The 23,363-nt window shown below is 49.5% G+C and overlaps 7 protein-coding genes and 2 non-coding genes across 9 annotated transcripts; 6 read left to right on the top strand and 3 right to left on the bottom strand.

Annotated features, from left to right (window-relative positions):
- The first annotated feature begins 787 nt into the window (after nucleotides 1-787).
- Pmar_PMAR013679 (2-heptaprenyl-1,4-naphthoquinone methyltransferase, putative) lies at nucleotides 788-1,878 on the top strand. Its single transcript, XM_002765569.1, has 5 exons — nucleotides 788-963; nucleotides 1,019-1,199; nucleotides 1,322-1,450; nucleotides 1,501-1,613; nucleotides 1,722-1,878. The coding sequence occupies exons 1-5, from the start codon at nucleotides 802-804 to the stop codon at nucleotides 1,812-1,814; spliced, it is 678 nt and encodes a 225-aa protein (XP_002765615.1). The 5' UTR covers nucleotides 788-801; the 3' UTR covers nucleotides 1,815-1,878.
- A 470-nt stretch (nucleotides 1,879-2,348) lies between these two features.
- Pmar_PMAR013680 (2-heptaprenyl-1,4-naphthoquinone methyltransferase, putative) lies at nucleotides 2,349-3,414 on the top strand. Its single transcript, XM_002765570.1, has 5 exons — nucleotides 2,349-2,537; nucleotides 2,612-2,792; nucleotides 2,914-3,042; nucleotides 3,090-3,202; nucleotides 3,308-3,414. Exons 1-5 carry the CDS (start codon nucleotides 2,376-2,378, stop codon nucleotides 3,398-3,400), a joined length of 678 nt encoding a protein of 225 aa, XP_002765616.1. The 5' UTR covers nucleotides 2,349-2,375; the 3' UTR covers nucleotides 3,401-3,414.
- Nucleotides 3,415-6,956: 3,542 nt separating this feature from the next.
- Pmar_PMAR013681 (eukaryotic initiation factor 4f, putative) lies at nucleotides 6,957-11,867 on the bottom strand (the record flags this gene model as incomplete). Its single annotated transcript, XM_002765571.1, has 4 exons — nucleotides 6,957-8,897; nucleotides 8,950-9,486; nucleotides 9,540-9,807; nucleotides 9,859-11,867. 4 exons carry the CDS (start codon nucleotides 11,865-11,867, stop codon nucleotides 6,957-6,959), a joined length of 4,755 nt encoding a protein of 1,584 aa, XP_002765617.1.
- A 2,854-nt stretch (nucleotides 11,868-14,721) lies between these two features.
- Nucleotides 14,722-14,801, top strand: Pmar_PMAR013682. The gene has a single exon. It is a non-coding gene; the product is annotated as a tRNA-Leu (tRNA).
- A 58-nt stretch (nucleotides 14,802-14,859) lies between these two features.
- Nucleotides 14,860-16,064, top strand: Pmar_PMAR013683 (steroid binding protein, putative; the record flags this gene model as incomplete). Its single annotated transcript, XM_002765572.1, has 4 exons — nucleotides 14,860-14,986; nucleotides 15,153-15,307; nucleotides 15,380-15,650; nucleotides 15,780-16,064. 4 exons carry the CDS (start codon nucleotides 14,860-14,862, stop codon nucleotides 15,839-15,841), a joined length of 615 nt encoding a protein of 204 aa, XP_002765618.1. The 3' UTR covers nucleotides 15,842-16,064.
- Nucleotides 16,065-17,763: 1,699 nt separating this feature from the next.
- Nucleotides 17,764-18,348, bottom strand: Pmar_PMAR013684 (multiprotein bridging factor type 1, putative; the record flags this gene model as incomplete). The annotated part of the gene is made up of 4 exons (XM_002765573.1): nucleotides 17,764-17,860; nucleotides 17,908-18,032; nucleotides 18,088-18,193; nucleotides 18,242-18,348. 4 exons carry the CDS (start codon nucleotides 18,346-18,348, stop codon nucleotides 17,764-17,766), a joined length of 435 nt encoding a protein of 144 aa, XP_002765619.1.
- Nucleotides 18,349-18,873: 525 nt separating this feature from the next.
- Pmar_PMAR013685 (26S protease regulatory subunit, putative) lies at nucleotides 18,874-20,979 on the top strand (the record flags this gene model as incomplete). Its single annotated transcript, XM_002765574.1, has 14 exons — nucleotides 18,874-19,012; nucleotides 19,070-19,152; nucleotides 19,202-19,291; nucleotides 19,347-19,441; nucleotides 19,486-19,561; nucleotides 19,610-19,678; nucleotides 19,854-19,980; nucleotides 20,029-20,140; nucleotides 20,188-20,295; nucleotides 20,345-20,382; nucleotides 20,429-20,542; nucleotides 20,598-20,725; nucleotides 20,772-20,805; nucleotides 20,852-20,979. The coding sequence occupies 14 exons, from the start codon at nucleotides 18,874-18,876 to the stop codon at nucleotides 20,977-20,979; spliced, it is 1,341 nt and encodes a 446-aa protein (XP_002765620.1).
- A 223-nt stretch (nucleotides 20,980-21,202) lies between these two features.
- On the bottom strand, nucleotides 21,203-23,346 carry Pmar_PMAR013687 (conserved hypothetical protein; the record flags this gene model as incomplete). Its single annotated transcript, XM_002765575.1, has 9 exons — nucleotides 21,203-21,309; nucleotides 21,354-21,528; nucleotides 21,580-21,712; nucleotides 21,757-21,856; nucleotides 21,995-22,158; nucleotides 22,748-22,778; nucleotides 22,949-23,103; nucleotides 23,147-23,232; nucleotides 23,275-23,346. 9 exons carry the CDS (start codon nucleotides 23,344-23,346, stop codon nucleotides 21,203-21,205), a joined length of 1,023 nt encoding a protein of 340 aa, XP_002765621.1.
- Nucleotides 21,889-21,961, top strand: Pmar_PMAR013686. The gene has a single exon. It is a non-coding gene; the product is annotated as a tRNA-Thr (tRNA).
- Nucleotides 23,347-23,363: the final 17 nt, after the last annotated feature.

Genomic DNA, 23,363 nt, shown 5'->3' on the forward strand with positions numbered 1-23,363 from the left:
TGGTTTGTATCCTTTCTATGGATGCGAGTAGGATGCGGCTATACGATTTTTTCAATACATGCCAGGATTTCAGCATCCCTCTCCCAGTGGGATTCCCACTTGATATCTCCCACCTGCTCGCTTGCCGAATGACTAAAGAAGGGTGCCTATCTTGCTTCATCGTGAACACTGACACCGCGAGTCTCATTGAGTACCACTGGACGGGCACGGAACTCGTAGAGCACAGAGTATGGAACAAGGCTTTCCTGAATTCGGTTAATTCCATGACGGCGGGCAGTCTTCCAGACGGTCGTTTTGTGCTTTTACTGAACGGCGCCGAACGTGATACTAGGATTAGTACAACAAGTAGCTACACCGTATTCTTCGATCCTACGGTAGGACACGCTATAGCTGTTTGTTCTCATCCATCGAAGCAGGGCCGTGCTACTATGGCGGGCGAATACCTTCTCATCTTAGACCCGGGAGATTCGGCTATATACCGCAGAAAGATCATCATGAACATGTTTGATACTGAATATGATCTCTAGCAGTATATCGACCTTCCTACCAGTTGATGAGAAGTGACTCGCTCTTTAACACCACAGCACTGCGGGCGCATAATGATAAATGTCCTTTGTTGGAGTAGTGGTGGAGGTAATATTGATTCGTAGAGGGTTGCATCAACCCGGGAGTTCCCGAGATACAATTTAGATCGTTCACTTTTCAAGGAGGTCTACTGTTGCGTTGATGGAGAAGGGATGGCGTTTTGCTTGATTGCATCGGACATCATCTTGCAGCTTCTAACTCTCTGTTATATTCCCAATGCCTAGTTGCCCGGTGGAGGTCCTATTCGATGCTGATCATTACCCTGAGGGGCCCAACAGGAACTTCAAGGAAGCCTCCGAGCAGGAGCTCTTGGATGAGTTCCTCCCCAAATTCGAAGGGAATCGACAATTGAAAAACCATCTTGACAGTTTGATCAACGTAAGTCTCCTGCCCCTATTCGAGGGTACCGTCAACGGAGCCTTCCATCCCTCAGATACTCGACCTCAAGGATAACACTGTGAGTGTGGATGTTGGTGCTGGCACTGGTCTCCTCACACGAGAGTTGGCCCGACCTGTCGATGCTAAAGTGTATGCCACGGAGATCTCTCAAGGGTTCCTGGACTATCTGAAGAAGGACGATCGCATTGACAAGGAAAAAGTGCATCTCATCAAGTGTGAGTCTCAGCGTCTTGTGAGCTATAAAAATGTTGAATTCATCAACGTTGATAAAAGGGTGGGTTTGTGTAGTCTTAACTACGTGACAATATGGTGTTCTGGAGAGCCTGTGCTGGATCAGGTACAGAAGAGAGCCTCTGCCTCCCTGAGGCGGTGAAGGGCACCGTAGACCTCGTTCTGGTCTGCGATGTCTATCATCATTTTACCCATCCCAACGCAGTTCTGAGTGACATGAAGGCCGCTCTCAAGAGTGAGTCCATTGCACTGTCCTCGGCGAAGAACTGCCGCTGTTGTTGTCAGATGAAGGCAGGCTCGTTCTCGTGGACTACTGGAGGGACCCCAACAAGTCGAGCAAAACTGATAAAAACTGGGTTTTCACACATATACGAGGAGATAAGGAAGACTTCGTCCGGGTAGCAATCGCTGTACGGTTTGATCTGATTGATTCTCCTGCATAAGTTCGCACGGAGCAGACCGAACTCATCCTGAGTGGTGCATGCCTGAAGTGGTGCTCTTGTTAGGAGATTGTCGCGGCTGGCTTCCGCGTTGTCGAGGAGCCGGAGATTCAAGGAGTAGAGGAGAACTACGTTGTTGTTTTCAAGAAGGCACTCTGATGATGTACACAATGTTTGGAACTTCCTAACGCCACGTTCCTTTATTGGCTATGTTTCCACTCAACCTGGGCTTCTTGACTTCACTGTGAGTGCTTCGCAACAAAAGAATGTGGAAGGATGTGCACGTTGTCAACTGTGTTGGTGACGGAAATTCTTAGGGAGGTTTGGAAAGCCCTCGTTGCTTCTCGCACACGTCGTACAATAGAAACCAAACACATATCCAAAGAGTGCAACAACCATATAATCCTTCTCACGGCGGCGGAGAGAACTTTCCGTGCGAATTCATCGACTCTAGGTCTTCAATATTACCCCGAATCTTAAACCACCCACGCGCTTTGTGTGCAAGATACTCTTTATAGCTATGCATCCTATTTCGTGAGGGCCATCTACTGCTGGTATCTTGCACGGCTCGAACTACTGTTCTTTTGTGAGATATTCCAGTGTTTTCCTCTTGAAGTGTCGAATCGGACTTGAGTCATCATGAAGTAATCCTAACGCAAATAGAATTATGGTGTGCTCCATCGCACACTTCGTAGTTTTCAACTTTCTGTTATATTCTCAATGCCTAATTGTCAAGAGGAAGCCTCATTCGATCCTGATCATTATCCTGAGGGGCCCAACAAGAAATTCTTGGAAGGCTCCGAGCAGGAGCTGTTGGATGAGTATCTCCCAAAGTTTGAAGGAGATCGACAACTGAAAAATCATCTTGACAGTGTACTTCACGTAAGTCACCCGTGGTAACTCTTCCCGCATAAACTACTGTGATGCGCATGCTCATACACGCTTCTGGTACTTAGATACTCGATCTTAAGGATAACATGGTGAGTGTTGATGTTGGTGCTGGTACCGGTCTGTTCACACGAGAGTTAGCCAAATGCGCCGGTGCTAAAGTTTACGCCACGGAGATCTCTCCTGGATTTCTGGAATACCTAAAAGAGGACAGTCGCCTCGACAAGAATCGGGTGCATCTCATCAAATGTGAGTGTCTGGGTCTTCTCAGTTGAAGTTTTTTCGTTCGACTAACGCGGTGACACGAGGGATGGCCTCCTGGAATCTCGACGTTATAGCATGTTTCTCTAGGAGTCTCGTGCTGGACCAGGTACAGAAGAGAGTCTCTGCCTCCCTGAGGAGGCGAAGGGCACCGTAGACCTCGTTCTAGTCTGCGATGTCTATCATCACTTGACACACCCACAAGCCGTCTTGAGGGATATCAAGGCCGCTCTAAAGGGTGAGTCTACTGTCTAGCTCTAGATGAGGAAATACCGCTGTTGTTAGGTGAAGGCAGGCTCGTTCTCATAGACCATTGGAGAGACCCCAAAAAAGCGAGTCACCCAGATGAGGATTGGGTTTTCTCTCATATGCGAGGAGACAAGGAAGACTTTGTCTGGGTAGGCATCATCACATCAAATCGATTCCTTTTTTATTCAGTCGCATGGAGTTGCTTTTACTCATTGTGAGGGATTCGTATGCGGAAGTAATACTCTTTTTGTCAGGAAGTCGTTGCTGCTGGTTTCCGTGTTGTTGAGGAGCCAGAGATCCAAGGGGTCGAGGAAAATTACGCTGTTGTTTTCGAGAAGACGCTCTAATGATGTACACGCTGCGCGGGGCTTTCTAAAAAGCTTGTGAATCTGTTTTCCTTTTCTGACGGTGGTTTTGCAGTTTCTGAGTTCATTGGGACTATGCGAAAACTCCACTGTCTCTTAATGTTGAGGGGGGCAATCTTGTTCTGGAATTTATCGAATACATCTACCTGTGCTATAAGTGTGCTCTAAGAGTTCTATTCTATCCACTAGTCTGGTCTGGTGGAACTGAAGACTTTAACCCAAGTTGCTCCCGGGCTTCGCGACTTACTCGGGGGGGGCGGGCTCGCAGCGTGATTCGAGGCTTTGGGATCCCTCTCAACTTCTCTCCTTCGAGTACACCGACTCGAGTCTGAATCATGAAATCCATTCGTCCTGATGCAGCCGACTTAAGGAAGATTTCGCAACTTCTTGAAGGGAGGGCTACGGAAGAGTTTCGAAACGAGGACAAGGTGCTCGAGTTTCTCCTCTCGTGTTCGATGTCGAGAGAGCGCTGGCTGAGCCGGCCTGGCTCATCATCTTGATTATCTTTTCGAGGTAGCCATGATCCAGACGAAGACCATCGTCACTGTCAGCGAACGTAGACTGATCCCGTCCCGCGTCTGCCATAGCAGCTAGCCAAGTAACGAGACCTGTCAACTGTAGGGCAGAAGCTGGTCAAGGTCTCCACAAAGCCATAAGCCCGGGCCCGATAATAGCAATTGCCATCTCCTCTGACGGTGCGCTCCTCTGCCGTAGGAAGGACCACAGTCCGAGTATTGCACGGTGAGGTTTGGGCGGCCACTCGAGCTGAGCTAGGCCTCTATATGGTCATTGGGAATCGCCGAGGATTCGATCAGGATCTGTGGGATTAGTGTCGGGCTCGGGCAAGCCTGCTATTATCATCCCTTCACTGCCGGGACGGGTGACCAGCATTGACTGCCACATCACTGTCAGTTCGTGAAGCTAAGGTAGGTTCAGATCTCATCAGGAAGGTAGGCTAACAAAGGGAAACTCCTCGCGCCTGCTATCATCAGAGGGGAGTCTCCCGTTTGGAACCGTCGAAGCCTTCGCCTCGAAGGTCGCGACGATATCACGAACCGCTTCATAAGATAACCAGGTCGCACTAGAAACACAAGTGACAGTGAACTTACAAGCCTAGTCGTAATGGTATGGCATGCTACACGGCATGATCAAGCACTAGATATCTCCTTTATCAGACCCTAGCCGTGAGCCACGACCAGAGAAGGCAGCGAACGTTGGGCCACCTGAAACCTGAGAGGCCCAATCTCCATGAACAGGGAGTGCTGCTGCAGCACTGCTGCATGTAAGCTACCGAGTAGTTGGCGTATGTACTGCTATAGCGAGGCGCTGTCGAAGCAGCGCTAACGGGAGCGTAGCCCTCCAAGTCCTTATCAGCTTCATAGACCTAAAGGAGGGGATTGCGAGTCTACTGGCCAGTGTTGCAACATATATTCGCTTTGCTCGGCTGAGTTAAGGAGTTCCCTCACTCACTATAGGAGGTTACATACGAATTCAAGTAGGAAAATAACACGAATTTCGCGAGATTTTCTCGTTCCTACCAACACATGTAATTGACAACGTACATATTTTCCATAGTGCTATTGGCCCCAATACCAACATCACTTACCAGCCAGCATACGAGAGCGACTAGAAGGTCCAGAAAAGGCTGAGCCACGAGTAGCGAATCCGCAAGGGGAAATGAGAACATGGGCGCTGCCTTGACCTTCGTCAGCCTCTCTACGAGGTACAGTGTACTGACGAACTGAATAGGACGTAGTGGAAGGTGATGCACAGACAAGTGCTACCCCATTGAAGCCGAATATGAAGCCGACCATGGTTATGTAGTGTAGCATCATATCCCACTTGAGCACCACATAATAAGCACCGATGGTCCACAGCAGGCTCATCACTCCGTTAACTATCTGGAGTTGGTAACTACGATGCAACATATGAGAAGACAGTGTCCTCCCCAGAGGCTACATTCGGACACCCGCGGCTGCTAGTTGGAGGAAGAGGAGGCCTAGAAGGGCCGGCCGATACTTCCGCCGTATGGTATCGTTAGGGACATGTGAGCCTCCGACCGACGGTATCGGTATCATTGAAAAGAGCTGTGAGGGGGAACGAGCAGACCCTCTGAGAATTCAACTTCAGTCTGATTAACACAAGATGCTTGGTGTATTAACAGTAGTATACCATCAATATCGATCTGCAGCAGACCTACGGGTCTAGGAGGGAAGCACAGCTCAGTGTAGCAGCTGGGGCGAATGGTCAATGACAAGTCGCCGCCACCGCCGTCGAGCATTACGAACCTCGTGTAGCAATCACCATCATCGACAACTCTTGCCAGGGGAAAATGATAAACAATTGAGCAGCAGTTCGAACTACTGCTACTCCAACCATCACCACTATGAACATACTGATATCGTGTATACAACATCGAGGTGGTAGTAGCTGTTGATACCAAAAAATCACCAAATCATGGACGCCATACGGGCGGCGAGTCACACACAAGTGTAACCAATTACTAAGTATTATACGACAACTGTTTTGTTCTCTCAATACAACACAACTATAGTAGTATCGCCGTTTATTGGTCCTCTTCAAGCTTACACGTTATCATATCGGGCAAGTACCCGTTTATAAGAAGCCGTAAGGCATGTAGAGTCGGGGGGCTGCATCTACAACAGCGTCGCTCTAATAGCAATCAGTGATCATCTTCTCCTATGGGTTATTCACAAGATCAACCTCCCTACCCCAAGCGTTTCATTAACGACACCAAGACAATATCGTTAGTAGTAGTAGTGATAATATTAATAGCAATAATCAACCACATACTAGATGGAAAAGAGTACTTGAAGGCTCCTCATCAGCACTATCATACGCTGAGGGCTCCTCCGTCTCCACCCTCAGCACTACTAGAACAGTTACCGGAAATGACCAGCAACAAAAATGGTCGGCCTCTGCATCTCGCCTACCACCGCCCGAGTTGTCATCGGAAACCATTGTAGAGGTTGGGTACCTCGCTCAGCATGCGAGCCCCCACACTAAGACTATCGATGACCACTAGCCCTGGTCAGGTTGAGCTAGTCAAGATAGAGACGAGAACAGTAAATTGTATAACCGGCGTAATAGGCTATGCTGCACCAACCATCGACCAGCTCGGGCTATCATACCTAGGCCACTGTATTACGGGAAATTTCTCACAACCCTGTGAGAAGGAGCACACACCTTCCAATAGATGGCGCGCGACGGAAGGAGTGCCCTTGACACATGCGTTGACGAGAGAAAGCATCGTAGACCTCAACATCAGCGAGGCAGTGATAGTGATAATGTTAACAGCACCGACCGAGACAGATAGCCACGATTCAGCACGTCCAACCAGGAACGGACAGCGACCTGCTATCCATCGTTCTAGTTCAGACCAGCAGTAGTAAGACTAGTGGGAATATGAGACAAAAAAACACGCAAGCAACCTTAAAAGAGAGTCCTCGTCAAATAAGGCACCCACACAGAGCAATGGTACGGTTATGTATTATTATTTAAATAAACGGCTAAGTCGCTATTGAGTAGCAGATGGAGAGGGAGAGGGCACTGACTCAGCGGAGCTGTCCGGTGGAGTCTCACCATCACTACTCTGAGCCATCACGATACGCTTCACACCTTCCGCTACGAACTTCCGAACCTCATGCTCCGACTCGGTAGAGGTCTGGGAATACCAATTTTGAAGCACCACTTGTCGTATTAGACCCAAGTCCATGAATGCCTGATATACCCCAGCAACGTCCTTAGACGGCAGTCGGGCATCATAGATGGCATTAGCGAGAGACTCTATGAGGCGCTTCTGATTGTGGAGCTCCCGGTTGTTAGGGCTGCCAACACCAGTCTCAGTGCCTGTACCACAGACCGTACGTAGGAGGCTTTCTGCGGGCTTCAGCCGAACTGTCCAAGAGTCCTTAGACCATGCCAGACGCAAGTTGGATATTAACGCTAAGATCACCCTTCGCTCAAATAGCGCATTTCTACCACCGAGCAAATCACCCGGAACCTCCTCACTGATCAACCTCATTGCTGCATCAAAATCTTTACTCTTCAATTCAGCGCTGAGCTTGTTGACTATACTCTCGGTCTCATCCTTCAGAAGGCCAATCTCGTCGAGCATCTGGTCAAGGTCCTGGTCATCAGAAGGCTCCAAATGCTTCATCCGTTTCATCAGCGGACGAAGGAAATGCAAACCCTGTTGGACACCGGCGATGCCAGCAAGATGCTTGGCTTGTTCCAACACCTTCACGGCAAGATCAAACGACCGCTCATCGGAAGCAAGGACCTTCCACGAGAGTATCAACTGCGGGTCGAATTCGCTCGGACCGCCTTCCACCGAGTAATCACCAATGAGAAGTAGTGCAAATAGTCGATGATAGAATTCAGGCGCTTTAGGGAAGTCCATAGCGACGTCATCTAGAACCTCGAGGATGCCTCGCAAAACCAGGTCCAAGACCTTGAAAGGGACAATGCCACGCCGGACCAGCTCAACGATGAGCTCAGCATCCTTGAACGCTTTACGTGGATCCTCCGCTCCCCAGTTGATCAGATTCTCAGCCATCTTGGAGGGACAGCTCGGATCGTTCTGGACCATAGTAGTTATGTCGTTGAGAAACGAAGTGAGGTCACCGTCCTCGTGGAAGTAGTCTCTAGAATTCTTGAACTTATCGACCTTGAAAGCTCGTGCTTCCTGTAGCTCTCTCTCCTTAGCCTCCTTCTGCTCCTTCTTCTCAATGGCAAGTTCATCCATCTTCCGTCGGGCCTCATCGAGCTTAGCCTGCCGCTTAGTGTCCTCTTGGCCCTGTAGCGTAACGGACTTCACCGCTTTCTTGCTTCTACCACCAACAGGATTGCCCTGTCGGTCCACCCAGCCTCGACTCCTGTTATCGATGAGATCCTGGATCATGAACTTGAGCCTACTAGGGTAGTCCAACCTCTTAATGTCCCTCAGACGACTGAGGAATCTAGTGCACATCTCGCGACCACGTTCATAGTGATCTAGAGTTGACCCGATGTTCAGCAATAGAATGCAAACACATTCAATGTAGTGCTCCTCAGGCTCATCCGACCGGAAAATGAGTTGACCAACGACCTCCTTGATAACCTTGGCACTCAGTAGTTGACGTAGGAAGAGTTGCCCAATAAACTTCATGTTGCCCAGGATACGTTCCTTCTTCTTGGAGCGGATGACCTCCAACTCTTGGGCATCACCGTTGGCCTTGGCCTCCTCCTCCGGTGTCGGAGCTAGATCCACTGGCAAGGCCTCGAACTCCTCTTGGCATTTAGTGATAAGAGCTCTTGTGAAAGTCATGGGTGTGTTGACGTCATCACCCTCGAACTCTGGCAGCACCCGTCGGAGTTGCATACACATATCGGAATAGATCTCGCAGTAGTAGCTCTCCTGAATGGCCTTGTCGAAGATGGTCCGTACCACTAACTCGAGCTTCCAACCCTCATCAATCTGAAAAAGAAGCGTGATAGTAGAGCATTAGAGGACGCGCAGCTTGACTCACCCCTAACTCTGCCAGGCTAGCAGTGACCTGCATGAAGTTCTCAGCGGTGATACGGTTGAGGTTGGACATAACCAGACGATGAAGCTTCTCTTGAGGGGATACATCCTCAAGCTTCGCTGCCACCTTATAACCATGCTCAGTGACCTTCAGTGGGGCTACTGGAGCGTTGAACCGCTTGTACTGTTGTCGACTCTGTTGACGATTATACTTATCTCGCATGGCTTGAGGACCGAGCATGTCCTTCCGCCAGTCAGCGGTGCCCATGTGCTGATGACCACCACCCTGTTGTCGTTGGGCCATCATGCCCTTACTAGTCTGCCGTCTTAGACCACCAGCAGAGCCACCACCGGGTTGCCGTACTTGACTTGTGCTAGCGACAGATAGGGTGACCAGTGGCTCCGGAGGGGTTTCTTCAGCGAAGTTGATCGGACGTGCACCACCACGGAAGGCCTCAGTTGCAGGGGCCACAAGGAACATACGGAGGAGGTCGCTACGTGAAAGAGGGCCATCGTAAGGTAGAGGCTCCAGAATCGGCCCCTGAGAATAGCAGCCATTATATTGCTCAACAATCATGATATATATAGCCCTACCTCACTGGACCCAGCCGATGGAGTTTCTCCCCCCTCAGTGCCCTCAGCCTCCTCATGGACCTCAGCAGCTCTCACTGCCTCGCTCTCTGACGAGCTCGTCTCCTTCCAACTGTCCTTCTCCTTGGAGGCATGCCCTGCCTCAGAAGAGGTCACGACTGCCGGCTCAGGAAGAACCGGCTGCTGCTGCTGTAGATCCACTGGTGCGGTAAGCTGCTGTGGAGCTACGACTGGACTGGGATGAACAGCCGAGCGCTCAATCGGGATATTCCTGATAGAAAACAAAAGCGATGGAAGATAGGCGATCACGTGCAAGGCTTACTTGAATCCACGCTTCTTGGCGATGGACACCACCGGAGAGGGCGACACTGCAATAGCCGGCTTGATCGGAGCCACGGGAGTTTCTAAGGCAGCCTCCGGTTTACCCTCGTCGACTGCCTCCGTTGTTGCCGCCTCCTGAACCGGCTCCACCCGTGGCAGAGGAGCTACAGTGACCTTAGGCTTCCCAATAGCACGGCTGAACAACTTCTTGCGCTCGAGAGTAACAGCTGAAGTTTCCCCAAGATGATTCGGACCTTCCGAGTGAGGCGGTATGGGCACATTAGCCGCCGCAGCGGTACCACTAGTAGGAGCAGTAGAGGCCTCCTCAGCGGGTGAGGTGACAGCTACTGTTGGAGGCTTTTTAGCAATAGCCTTATTGAATGCCAGCTTCCTCCCACCATACAGAGTAGTAGACTTGGTTGCAGACGCTTCAGACGGCGGCGGCGGCGGTGGCGAGCTACTACTCGAATCATGACTTGCCGAGGGCTGCTGTTGTTGTGAGGAAGGCTCCGATGGTACCGATGGTGGTGGGGAAGAGGGCATCTCTCCCTCCTGAGTGGGAGCATACAGCCCTGGCTGGGGGAAGGCAGGTATCATCATGCCAGCACCTCCTTGGACCGGCTGAGGATACATAGGCATTGCCTGTTGTTGCTGCTGCAATGGTACACCATACTGAGGCCCTACATAGGAAGGTGCGCCGTAGGGAGGCATACCACCATAAGGGCCTCCCATAGGATACATAGGGGGAACACCACCAGCTGGAAGGAAGCCGACCTGCTGTTGAAGAGCATGCTCAGAATACTGCTCATCCTCGACCTTCGCCGGCAACTGTTGACGTTGTCCGTCATCGTGCTGAGCGGACACCTCTGAGGATCCCTCCGCTCTCGCGGTAGAAGGCACTGCTGCTTGCTGCTGCTCTTTTGGACGCTTGGAGTCAACCAATGGCGGTTTGGCAGCAGACGGTAGAGGCTTGCGTAAAGCGGCATTCAAGAGCTTCTTCCTGTCATTCACACCACGATAATCATCATGATGGGCCACTGTAGGAGAGGCTGGAGACGTAGGAGGCTGGGCTCGGCTGCCAACGGTTTCAGAGTCCTCGGCTGCATCAGTCGAAGACCCTGCTGCAGCGACACCAGCGGCAACTGCCGCAAAAGATGGTGGCTGGGCACCGGGTTTCTGTCGAGAGACCGGCCTCCCTGTGGTAGCTGCCGTAGTGGGACGAGTTCCACCTGACTTCTCCTCCTCCACGACATCAGAGTGCACACGGGCCGGTCTAGTCGTTGTCGTAGCAGGGACTGCATTGCTCTCGCTATCGCTGCTGTTGACAGGCTTGGATGCTGTAGTAGCAGGTTGGTCGACCAACTTCACTTCCTGACCAGTACTGGGATCTATAATTGTTAATGGTTTCCGAGGGCGACCACCCGGAATCGAAGTTGCTGATCCTTCTCGTCGAGGTGGGCCAGGGAATGGGCGCGCGCCAGGGCCCATAGAGCTTCCGTGACTTGGAGGACCTCCACTAGGTGGATTACCACCACGAGAGGTAATAGATTGTTGAATACTATTATCATTACTATTATCAGTCAAATGTTGCGCTTGTTGTTGTTGAAGATGCGACTCTTCACCACCCAGGATGCCAGAGGCAGTATCACTGGCGTTACCGACAGTCCCAGCACTATGTGGGGGTTGTTGCTGTTGAGGACCACTACCAGGCAGAGGCATCGGTGGTGCCGACATGGGACCACCGGAATCCATAGGAGTACCATATGGCGGAGCCCCAGCATACATACCACCACCAGGATACCCACCCTGGGGATATTGCGACTGTGATGGTGGAGGAGGGGCCATCATAGCCGCTTGCATAGCATATTCCTGTGGCGGCATCCCATAAGGAGCTCCTGGCATCGGAACATAGTAGGCAGGAGGGGCCATACCAGGGACCATCTGATAACCGTAACCAGTGGGCATCATCGATGCTGGGGGAGGCTGAGATGTCGGCCCGCCGTACGCCATATAAGGGGGCATCACAAAGCCATACGCCTGAAAGAAAAGACCGCTTAACGCGCCGCAAGAGTATTCGCTCTTTTAGACATCGTCGCATCGAAGTTGAAGATCGGCAAAGTCTTATCGTGTATTTTTTGAAATTTCGAGCACTGTGACGAGTCGTAAAATTCCATGGATTTTCTGAAACCTTCTACCATAACTACTACCTGATGGACGAACTGTTGAGGAACTCCCATTTCCTCCATCGTATAACCACCAGGCGGAGTATAATAGCCACCTTGTGGCTGCTGCTGCTGCTGTTGTTGATAAGTAAAATGAGGGGGAGGTGGGGGCGGTTGTTGCTGCATGCCGTGGTTCATAGATGCAGCACCACCCTTACCCTTCCCTTTACCAGGCCCATTAGGGCCCCATGAACCGCGATTGTTGCTATTGCTGGCCGGTCCTGTTCCACCACCCATATTGTTAGAAGATGATTGCTGTTGTTGTTGCTGATTAAAGCTTGTATTTGCTTTTGTAGACATGGCACCCCAACTGGGCAAGATCTAGACTCGTCAGTGACCGAAGTTGAGTTCTTTTCGGCGGGACGACGACTCAAAATCAAGCCCTGAAAACATCAGCATTATTATCATCCGATCGCCACCGTCTCCCATCGTAAGATCCTCGAAAGAAACGTGAGACACGTGCTATCGACGTGGGCATTTTCCTACTAGCGAGTACGATCAGTTGCGATAAATTCCGCCCGACCCCAGCAGCCAAATCTGAGACCTCCGCAGAAATTGTTATCCAATGCGTCCAGCGACCAGTCCAGACACGTCGGGGTACTAATGAACTACCATCTTATGCAATCTCGCAAGTGCACGTTTACAACCGAACCGGCTTGAGGAACAAAGGCTCCCGAATTCATTCATCGATTTTATGGGCGCGCGCGATTAACGGATCATTTTGCCACTTAAGGCAACTGACACAAGGCGCAGGGCCTTTTTCATGAGAGTAACAAACGCAAATGACTCTCTAAGTAGCCTTGAGTAATCCCGGCATACTTTTCCACTGCTCAAGTAAACACTTCAAGGGCCTTGAATCAAGGCGCCCTAAGTTGAGTTGCTCCGTAACATTGAGAAATTAGTCGAAGTACTTCTTAGGTATACCTCAGTAACTCCTAAGTACCTAAGCTGCTCCTAAACTTAGAGCGCCTTGAATTAAGTATCCTTGTGAATCAGGCCTATAGCTGTCATTGACAGCCTGTCAAGCTATATCGTCAGCCAAGTATATACGCTTGATCCAAAATGATTACGATACTTTGCGTGAAGAATTATCCAAGAATGAGCAATCCATAGTAGTAACGACTTGAGATTACTGAGCCTATGTGTAACACATAATGTGTTGTCTGTTGCCAAGTAGGTTTTCGTGGCGAAGGTGCGGAGCTCGCTTAGTCCTTTTTAGTAGTGAAAATGATAGCTGCGCAAGTAGGATGCTCAGAATTGATTTGTATTTGAGTTCGCCACTGGCGGTCGGAGGTTTTATTTCTCATCATGGTCTCTTGGTCACATATGAATATCTACACCTTTTCCCGTGCAAGTTTGACAAGTGAGCAGGCAAGGATGGCAGTGTTAAAAACAAGATTGACAATGAAAATTCAGGTGTCACAATTCAATCATGTTACAATCAAGATTAACAATGAAAATCCAAGTTTGTCGCAATTTAACTATGTCACTTGGAGATCGACGATGACAATCCAAGTTCGTCACAATTCAATCATGTTACAATCGAGATGGACAATGAGAATTCAAACTTGTCAGTTCCCCATTTTATTACAACCAAGATTGACAGTGAGAATTCATGTTCGACACTATCAGATTATGACAATGCAGATTGACAATATACCACAACTTTGACATTAAGCGCGCAAACTCGACAATACGCATCTAAGCTTGACACTGCAAACCCAACACCTTGAGATCTGGCATACACTGATTGTCGGCCTTCAAATACTCACACACATTACATCGTAACATGGACTTCGAATTAATCAGGGCCCTACGTTGATTTGGAGTGACAAAAATCTGTGGTTCAGCCGCTGTGGTTCCGTCCAATGTAGTCCACACCCTGTTCCACATGAGTTCGATGACTTGAAGAGGAATATCACTACAGTAAATACCAGGAGGCGCGGCAATCTAAAATTGCCAATCTCTTCACAGGAAGAATTGCAGGACTCTGCAAAACGGCTAGGGGAAGCTTCCAGGCCGCAACCATTCATCGCGGAGAGTCTCAGTTACACATCACATTGTTTTTGCAAATGTGCATCTCAGAACCGGAATCTTGAATTTGCTAACCATGGGGCTAGGCTTCTTGGATAGAAATACGAGGGGAGATGCAGTGAACCTTGCATTTCTCATACCTTCGTTCTTCAGGTTTCACAATCACACAAGGACCTTAAGGCTCCGCTCGAGAAGTCGCCGAGCTGGGGCGAGATACCCGTCGCTTACTCACTTTAGGAGGCAAAAGCTGCGAAAAGAGCACCATGGCCGGAGCGGATCTCACTTCAACTAGTGCGGCAATGCGATCCACTCTGCCTGTCAATGTTCAGAACAATACGCAATAGTATTGGAACTATTGGGCATGCAGTAATTTGTGACTTTCCAGCGCCCTGGTCTTCGGACCCCGGTGTGTTGAGTTATCATAGTACACTGAATTTGAGAGCAGTCTTCTCCTAATGCTCATAGTAGGAGCATCCATAGTCCGTTCGCCAGGCTTCGAAGCATGTTCCCTTGTTTAATAGATGCCTGCAGGAATATGCAGTGGATGGTTCATAGTGAATTTGTTGATATACAAATACACAACAATATTGGCAAAGTAGTTTTCTAACGACAGTTTGGCCGAGCGGTCCAAGGCGTCAGCTTCAGGCGCTGGTCCGAAAGGGCGCGGGTTCGAATCCCGCAGCTGTTATTTTTTTTGTCTTCTTTGACGCGTAGTATACTCTGCTCGTACTATCAAACCTTTGCGGATGAAACGAGCTCACGAAGTCCCTGATAGCAGCAAGGTCTTCGGGCCGCAGCTCCTATCAATGTATGACGGTGAAACAACTGGAGAAGTGTATGTGGCATTGAAAGGGATCGTTTATGATGTGACACGTAAGTTTAAAGCTTGGTCCGCAATTCGAATGAAAATCGACGACGCATTGGAAAATTCCTCTCTGAAGATTCTCACATGTCGACATGTTGATATCACATGTCGGGGCGCTCGGAGCGCCGCGCTCCCACGCGCTCAATTTCTTAATAAAGAATCTTTCTTGTGTAGACCGACGAGACCTCTACGGCCCCGGTGGTAGATACCACCTATTTGCGGGGAAAGATGTCACGAGAGCTTTCGCTCTGATGAGTTTTAAACCTGAAGACATCGAAAACTCGAGGAGTACTGAGGGGTTTGAAGATGCTAACTGGCAGGCACTACAGGTGAAATTGATGCTCGTGAGTAGACTCTCTCATCCGCTCGCGAGCTCCACTTGTGTATAAACTGCTGTTCAGGAATGGGTTGACAAGTATGAGAGGTACGACAAAGTGGGAGTACTCCTCTATCCTGACGAAAGAAACTCGGAAGGGTCACTTGACCAAATCGCCGGAGTTTCCACAGAAACCCAATGTGACGTAGATGCAGAAGACTCAGCAGAAACGATTGGGACGGCTCAACCAGTGCTCTCTGGTACTGTTCGGAAAACGTTGAAAATCCACAGGCGGAAAGTGGGGCACGTTGAGACCTCGGCGGCTGAGAACGCGCGGAGAGCCTTGCAAGAGACAGGTAGCATCTTCTACCAGTCCTCCGATCTGCTACGCTTACTCTATAATGGCCATGCAGTCGCCAAAGACTAGTGGAACGCTAGCGCATAATCGTGACTCGCGATTCGTGAGAAGCAGGGAGTGTTTGTAGGTATTTCGGAGGGAGGGATGCTGTGGCCAGGCAGCGAAGCTAAGGACTCTGGAAATGAGTGAACAGATATTTTCATGTGATCTTTGAGCCATCCATTTTTACTGATCGCCCACTTACAGTGGTATTGCGTCAGAGGCTGCATCGAAGCTGCCTTCCGGTTGGTAGTGCGTATTTGGTAGGGATTTGCATCTTCATAGCAGCCTTCAGAAGGCCAGACATGCCACAAGTATTACTGCTTTGCCCGAGTCTGCCAATTTCAAAATAGCGCGTGACGCTACAAGCTTAAAACAGTAGTAGAGCATATCAGGCGCTTCCGTACGGTCGACTTAGTATACGGACTCAATAGACTTGGTACTGTTGGGGGAGGGTGTCAATGTAATCAAGCCTTCTGGATGGATGCTATAGCGGGACTACGATGCTGACTGGATGTGATGGTGTGAACGCATAAAGCTCTATGCCTTATGAAGGCCTGTCGGTGTAAGTGAGAGCAATTTTCGGCCGGGGCGGCTATGCCACCGCCCTAAGATATATCTCAGTGCGATCAATTCCTCAATTGGTGAGAAAAATTTTGTCGGCCGGGGCGGCTATGCCGACGCTTCGAAATATTCATGAGTACGATTAATTCCTCTGTTGGTGAGATCAATTTTGTCGGGCGGAACGGCTGTGCCAGCGCTCCAGTATATGTCTTAGTACAATGAATCTCGCTGTTAGTGAGATCAATTTTTTTATGGCGGGGCGGCTATGCCACCGCTCCAATATATGCCTTAGTACAATGAATCTCGCTGTTAGTGAGGTCATTTTCTCGGGCGTGGTGGCTATGCCAACGCTCCAAGTGCAATTAATTTGGCAGGCGCATGAGATAGGAAAATCAATTCTGACGGCATGATCGAAATAACTCCAATGATTATGAACTGTGTCAGTTTAATTGCTACTATGGCCGATTCAACTCGAGGGGCAGATATGCCATCGCTGAAGCCATAGTAGCTCTCATCTCTCTAGTAATCACCTTAGATTGCCATGATCGAATAGGAACGCCCTCGCGCACCTTTAAATCAACAACAGAGAATCCTTAGAAGCTTAGTGAGCGAGTCGCAGAACTTCTACGCGGGAAGAGGCGTTGATATGAGCCGGGAGACGACGCAGTCCTTAACGCCATCGCCACGTTGAAATCCATCAGAGCCGATTATGTACTAACTGTACTATTTTGGGCCGAGAAGCAGTCTAACAATATGGCTAATTGGACGCCACAGGACGAGAGCGATACACTAGCAGCCGGACTGTTCTTCATAGGTTCGCGAGTTGACGTTTCTGGTGATGCTAAAATTTCATGATTGGCTGCGGAGTTTGGTTAGACTTAGTTATTACGAATGACGCGTTATTGACTGGATCAAGCAAGCGACTGACAATTTGTATGTAATAAACACACAAGAGCTACTGCTGTGTGAGCGTAGAAGGCATTAAGCATATAGCAATATAATCAACTCCCACTTCCCCGTCCTAGGGCTCCTGCGTAGGCTCTAGCGTCCTGAATCAATTGGAAATCGCCTACCATTGATGTCACTGATGCGCGGCCAGCCAGTTCAAATATGAATCGTCTCACTTAAAAGATGCGTGCGGGCTCATCGTGTTCATAGCGTTCATTCATTCGGACATGAATTATGTGATAAACTATAAGCCTCGAGCGCTGGTGATGCTCAACTCAAGCGCCGATCACGTTGATAGCTCCCAAGTCCGCAGCCGCAGAGCGCACGTACGGCGGCCACAGGCTGACGGATGAGAGTATTATTGACGGCACTGTACGACAACACCATAATAAGTGTGAGAGAGGTTCTCCCGTAGATGAGGAGAGTATTTTTACAGATAAATGATATCACGCTCTGTCGTCCATCACTCCCCATCAAAATGACAGAAACTGTACAATTTCGAGCCTAGACCCATCGAGAGGTATGAAGCTCTTCTTAACATACAAGCAGCAGCACTACATCTAGTTAGCTGCCTTAGCCTTGGGGAGGCGGGTACCGAGAATTCTGTTGAGCTTGCTGATGATGGCTCCGTTAGGTATCGCCTTACCAGACTCGTACCTATGTGGCGAAATGAAGATAGACGAGATCAACGGGATCAATCTTACTCATTAATGACGGTGGGCTTCTCATTGATTGCCTTGGCAAGGTCAGCCTGGCTCATCTTCTTAGCCAGCCTTGCTTGCTGGAGGGCATGTCGGAACTCAGTGCTGATGTGGGGGTGCTTGTACACCTATATAATGGTACAGTAGTGGACCAGAAGGGCATGCTGCATTTCACTGTCCTACAGCGTTGTCCTGATCAAGCTTGGCAGCGTTGGCGGGAAGTCCCTCTTTGGTACTCATGTTCTGTCCGCCACGCCACTTCGCAGTCACTTCAACGTCTTGACCAGTCCTGAACCAAACGACCATCACAAGCCTGCCTCGAATTGAGATTGCTTACCTCCTGGCGTCGTTAACTGCAGTCCTGCTAGCAGGGTTCTTCGGCCGACCCTTGTTGAGAACCACAGGGTTCCAATCCTGCGACACGTCAGCTGCCATGCGAACCATTTTATTTAAATATAAAGCCAATGATCGACTGGTACAGACAATGTTGGAGCTGAGGTGAATACCGGATGGTTACGTGCTTATATGAGCTAACCATTTGTTTTAGCGCGCGCCATGTTGAGATCAACGTAGCACGGGCAACCCAAAGATCCCCGGATCAATTCCCGGCAGCTTCAATTTTCGGTTTGGATGCAGTAATATAATGTCGGATAGAGTACGTTTTCCATTTTACGTACTCTAGCTTCAACCTTGTTTGGTCGGCCCTGAGAATCGCCAGTTAGCCTTGAGCAAGACTCTTGAGTTCGAGTCTTCATTTCGTGTGTTCGAAGACCAACGATAAAGCTAGCACTGGACAAGATTTACACTGCTCTTTCACTCACCAGCTGCTTTAATTTGACCTCAGACACATTTCATGTTCCTCTGGCATTAACAAGGATCAGAGTGTTGTGTTCGGCGAGGGTGTGATATTCCACTTGAGGAGGATTTTCTCTCTTTTTATTCTCATCCCCCGTTTGAGGAGTATCGAGCATGGGGAATATACCAGGAGGAATGGGCGGCCCTGGAGGACCAGGTGGCGGCGATAAGAAAAAACAGGATAAGTCTAAAAAGAAGGGACCCGCCCCTCCACCAGCGCACTTCGGCAGGAGAAAGAAGCGCTTTAATAAGGGTAGTTAGAGATATTCTGGGTTGACTCAGGATGCAAGCATATTGCCATGTTCGTCAGGACCACCGGGCATGTCAAAAATACCAACAGTAGTTCCCACTAGCAAATGCAGATTGCGAATGCTCAAACTTGATAGGATCAAGGTGACTTCATTCGCCGCGTTTTAGTCGTGAAATGGCTCGATGGTTTCAGGACTACCTGCTCATGGAGGAAGAGTTCATCAACCGACAGGAGGCTATGAAGGTTGGTGGAGAGGACAGGACTGAGGAGGAGAGGAACAAGGTACTGGTGAAGGCCCAGGTTCGAACCCAGCATCTGTTGCAACTTTTCCTCACAGGTTGACGAGATTCGGGGAAAACCAATCAGTGTTGGTAACCTGGAGGAGCTCATAGATGACAGCCATGCTATTGTGTCTACCTCCAATGGTCCTGAGTAGGACAGTGGTCTTTGTTTTCATGTTCATTTCTGCTGCCTAGGTTTTATGTAAACATTCTCTCTATCGTCGACCAAGATCAGCTCGAGCCCGGCAGCTCAGTTCTCCTCCATAACAAAGTACGGCCATTGACCTAGGAAGCCAACACTACTTTCATTTTCTAACAGTCCATGTCCATCGTGGGTATACTAGCAGATGATGTTGATCCATTGGTCAGCGTTATGAAGGTCGACAAGGTAATACTCTCGGGAGGTCTCTAGATGTGTTTTAGCTCAACGGTGGGTATGCTTGTGAAAAACGGTGAACCTGTTGCTCGACGCTCATCAAGGGAAGAAAAATTAGTGACAGTTACGGTGCAGTCGAGTGGCCTAATCATTTCGTTTTCTCGTGACCGTGCCTGTCGCGCCTTAGGCACCTCTCGAGTCTTACAGCGACATTGGTGGTCTAGAGCAGCAGATTCAGGAAATAAAGGAGGCCGTAGAGCTCCCCCTCACTCATCCGGAGCTGTACGAGGATATTGGTATCAAGCCTCCGAAGGGTAGTCCTGGTCGTTGGTCGTACTTAAATCTCACCTAGCTGCCTCAAGGTGTCATTCTATATGGCGCACCTGGCACTGGCAAGACATTACTGGCCAAGGCGGTTGCGAACGAGACTAGCGCCACTTTCCTTAGGGTTGTGGGCTCTGAGCTCATCCAGAAGTACGTGGCGGTCGGCTAGTTGCCGAGAGCTGGAGAGTCGTACGTAGGTATCTTGGTGATGGCCCCAAGTTGGTTCGGGAAATGTTCCGAGTGGCAAATGAGCAAGCTCCATCGATTGTTTTCATAGATGAAATCGATGCCGTTGGAACGAAACGGTAGTGGCGGCAATGGGTCTTTACGGGCTTTTTAAGCGACTGGCTACAGGTACGATACGACATCGGGAGGGGAGAGGGAGATTCAGAGTGAGTGGAGATCCTCCTAGCTGACCATTTTGATTATCGCCTTTAGGGACGATGCTCGAGTTACTCAACCAACTCGATGGTTTCGATCAATCGGCGGATGTGAAGGTCATCCTTGCCACCAACAAAATCGAAAGCCTTGATCCTGCTCTCTTGAGGCCTGGTAACTCCACCTCAGCTTGCTGACGATACTTTGCGGCCACTCTGGCATCTCACAGGTCGAATTGATCGTAAAATTGAATTCCCCTTGCCGGATATCAACACCAAGAGGCGCATCTTCCAAATCCACACTTCTAAGATGACTCTAGCGGATGATGTAGATCTGGAAGAGTTTGTTCACAGCAAGGTGAGCTCGAGGCATTACATTTATGATCTGCATTGTGGTTTCTCAGGATGATCTCAGTGGAGCCGATATCAAGGCCATTTGTACGGGCAGTTGAATCGAGGGTTTGAGTTATTCTAACTTTGGTAGGTACTGAAGCGGGTATGTTGGCGTTGCGTGAACGACGCATGCGTGTGACAGCTGAGGATTTGAGGAAGGCACGAGAGAAGGCGCTGTATCGCAAGAAGGGGAACATTCCTGAGGGAATGTATTTGTAATATCCCCGTGATAGGATTGAGATACTTATTGTGTTTCTTACCGAACACCAAGATGGCACTGCTGTGTTTCCAAGTGAAAGAGTTCGAGTGAACCGCGTCAATATTGAATTGAGACATAAAGCACCGTATGGACTAACACAAGGTCGGCTTTGGTGGGACATCTGATGAATACCATAACTTGTAAGATTCTCCATGGGTCTTCGTTTGAGACTCTCAAACGACTTCAATAGACACAACTCTCGTACGTGGGTATCATGTACTTGATGTTAACGAATGCATCTTCACCTCCAGTCAACTCCAGCACGTTCAGTGTTTCTTCGATGAGAGTTCCTAGCAACAAGGTGGGACAGAGGTCTGCTGAGGGTATACCGTACCAAGATTCCGCCAATCTTCCTTCCGCTGGGCGTAGTCTATCACATTCCACGTGTTCCGCTTCTTGGGTTTGAAGATACTCATAATTGGCAGAAGATGCCGGTAGTACGGCACTAAGGCTTCGCCAACCATAGGAGAGGTTTTAGCCAACAGCTGTAGCACGTGTAGAGTGTTCACCTGCTCAGCTGTGATATAGGCATTGTTAGCGTCGATGCCCCTAGGCCCTACCACAGTCTCTGGGTCCCTTGTATTCAAAGCCTGTCTTAGCGGCACCACCAACTGTGGGACTGCTGATAGTATCTTAGCCTCATTTCCTTCCTTGATCAGGGTTAGACAAGCCTCACGGGCCATGAATCGGTATCTAAATCGCGATGTGACCTATTGTGTGATCTTTTTCCATCTTACGGTTCACTCTTTTCTCTCGTACCGTCGACGAACACGGGCAGAAAGTGCTGATAGTCAAGTTTTGATGGAGACACTCTCCACTCAAGATAACATTTGGCTCCTGATATGGACAGTATAACACAAAATCCTACAGCCTTCTTAGCTTAGTTGGTAGAGCACCCGCTTAGTAAGCGGGAGGTCGTCGGTTCAACTCCGGCAGAAGGCTCATTTGACCATCCGACAAAATTTTTCAACTTACCGTGCTTTATGACAAAAGGCATATCTCCTCTTTCATACATCCTTTTGAATTGCGTCGCGGGATGTTCACTCGAATCAAAGATTCGGCTTTTCTTCTCTAATCTCAAATCCCGTCGCCAACGGGTACTGCCCGCTCTCGGTGGACCAGGACCCCATGTCGTGAATCTAAGTCGTCAGAATATGTCTCCCGAGAGTGGCAGATCAAATCAGTTGAATCATATTTTATCCTAGCAGTCGTATTTGAGCAACAGAAGAAGCGTGATATTCGCTGACATACCTGGTCTTCCCCAAACATACAGCAGGGCCATTCTGTTCAGAGAGAGTATGGAAAAAGTCCAGACCAAGCTCCCGAGCAGATACACCTAGATTTTGATGACTTACTTATGGAGCTGAGAGCACTGCTGTCCTACTTTTCCCTAGGTTGCGTCGGCGTGCCTCTCCACTGTGACCCTTCCCAACAACAGCTAATGATGCGCTGGCCCTGAGGGGTCTGGGGATTGGATCAGTTTGCAGAGCCCTCCTTGACTTCTCCACTGCCGCTAGGGATGAGGTATGCATTAATCTGGTACTCGATAGACAACTACTCGGCGAGAATTACAGCTGAATTCTCAAATTTCAACGGCTAGTTTGTTGAACCCGAACACTTGGCGTGAACACATACAACGGCTATTGCATGCTCTCTGATCGGTACAGCTTCGTATTGAATGAGCCAACATTGTTGCCATAAAAACTCCTGCTATGGCCGTAGTACCACATGTTGAGATCGTCCTTAATCGTACAGTGACCTACGAAACGGCAAGTGTAAAGAGCACCGAACGCGATTGGATGATCTTCTCTTTGATATCGGATCCACAAGGTGAAGAGATTCGCAACGCTGCAAGAGTTTGGGAAGAAGAGATTGAATCGCAAATGCGACCCTTCTGGTGTTATTTTCCCTGGTAGTCGCGCTGCTTACCAGTCATGTTCCTAGCCAAGGCACCCGCCTTACGATAGTCCCTGGCAGGACCCTCAAACTCCTGGCAGGGATGGTGGAGGATATGTTGACCTTTCACTGAGTAAGGGAAACACTCGTGGTACTGCGGAAGAGTCTCGCCCTTGTTTTCAGGGTACCTGCCGGTCCGGCTATACCCCATTTACACGTTATAACCCCTACTCGCCCCGTGGGTTTCGGCCTCTTAGCGAGCTACGGGCCCAGCATCCTCCCCCTGCGTTGAAAGTCCCCAACGTAGCGTCTTCAACCTGAACATATGACATTCCGATGGCCAGATCGATACGCCCTACCCCTAGCACACGTTGCCGCGTATCGAAGGGCGGAAGAGTTCGATCCACAGATTGAGGAGGAGACGAGCTCATCAAATGAGGGGAGGCGG

Source organism: Perkinsus marinus, assembly GCF_000006405.1.
Source record: "Perkinsus marinus ATCC 50983 genomic scaffold scf_1104296975428, whole genome shotgun sequence".
NCBI lineage: Eukaryota > Perkinsozoa > Perkinsida > Perkinsidae > Perkinsus > Perkinsus marinus.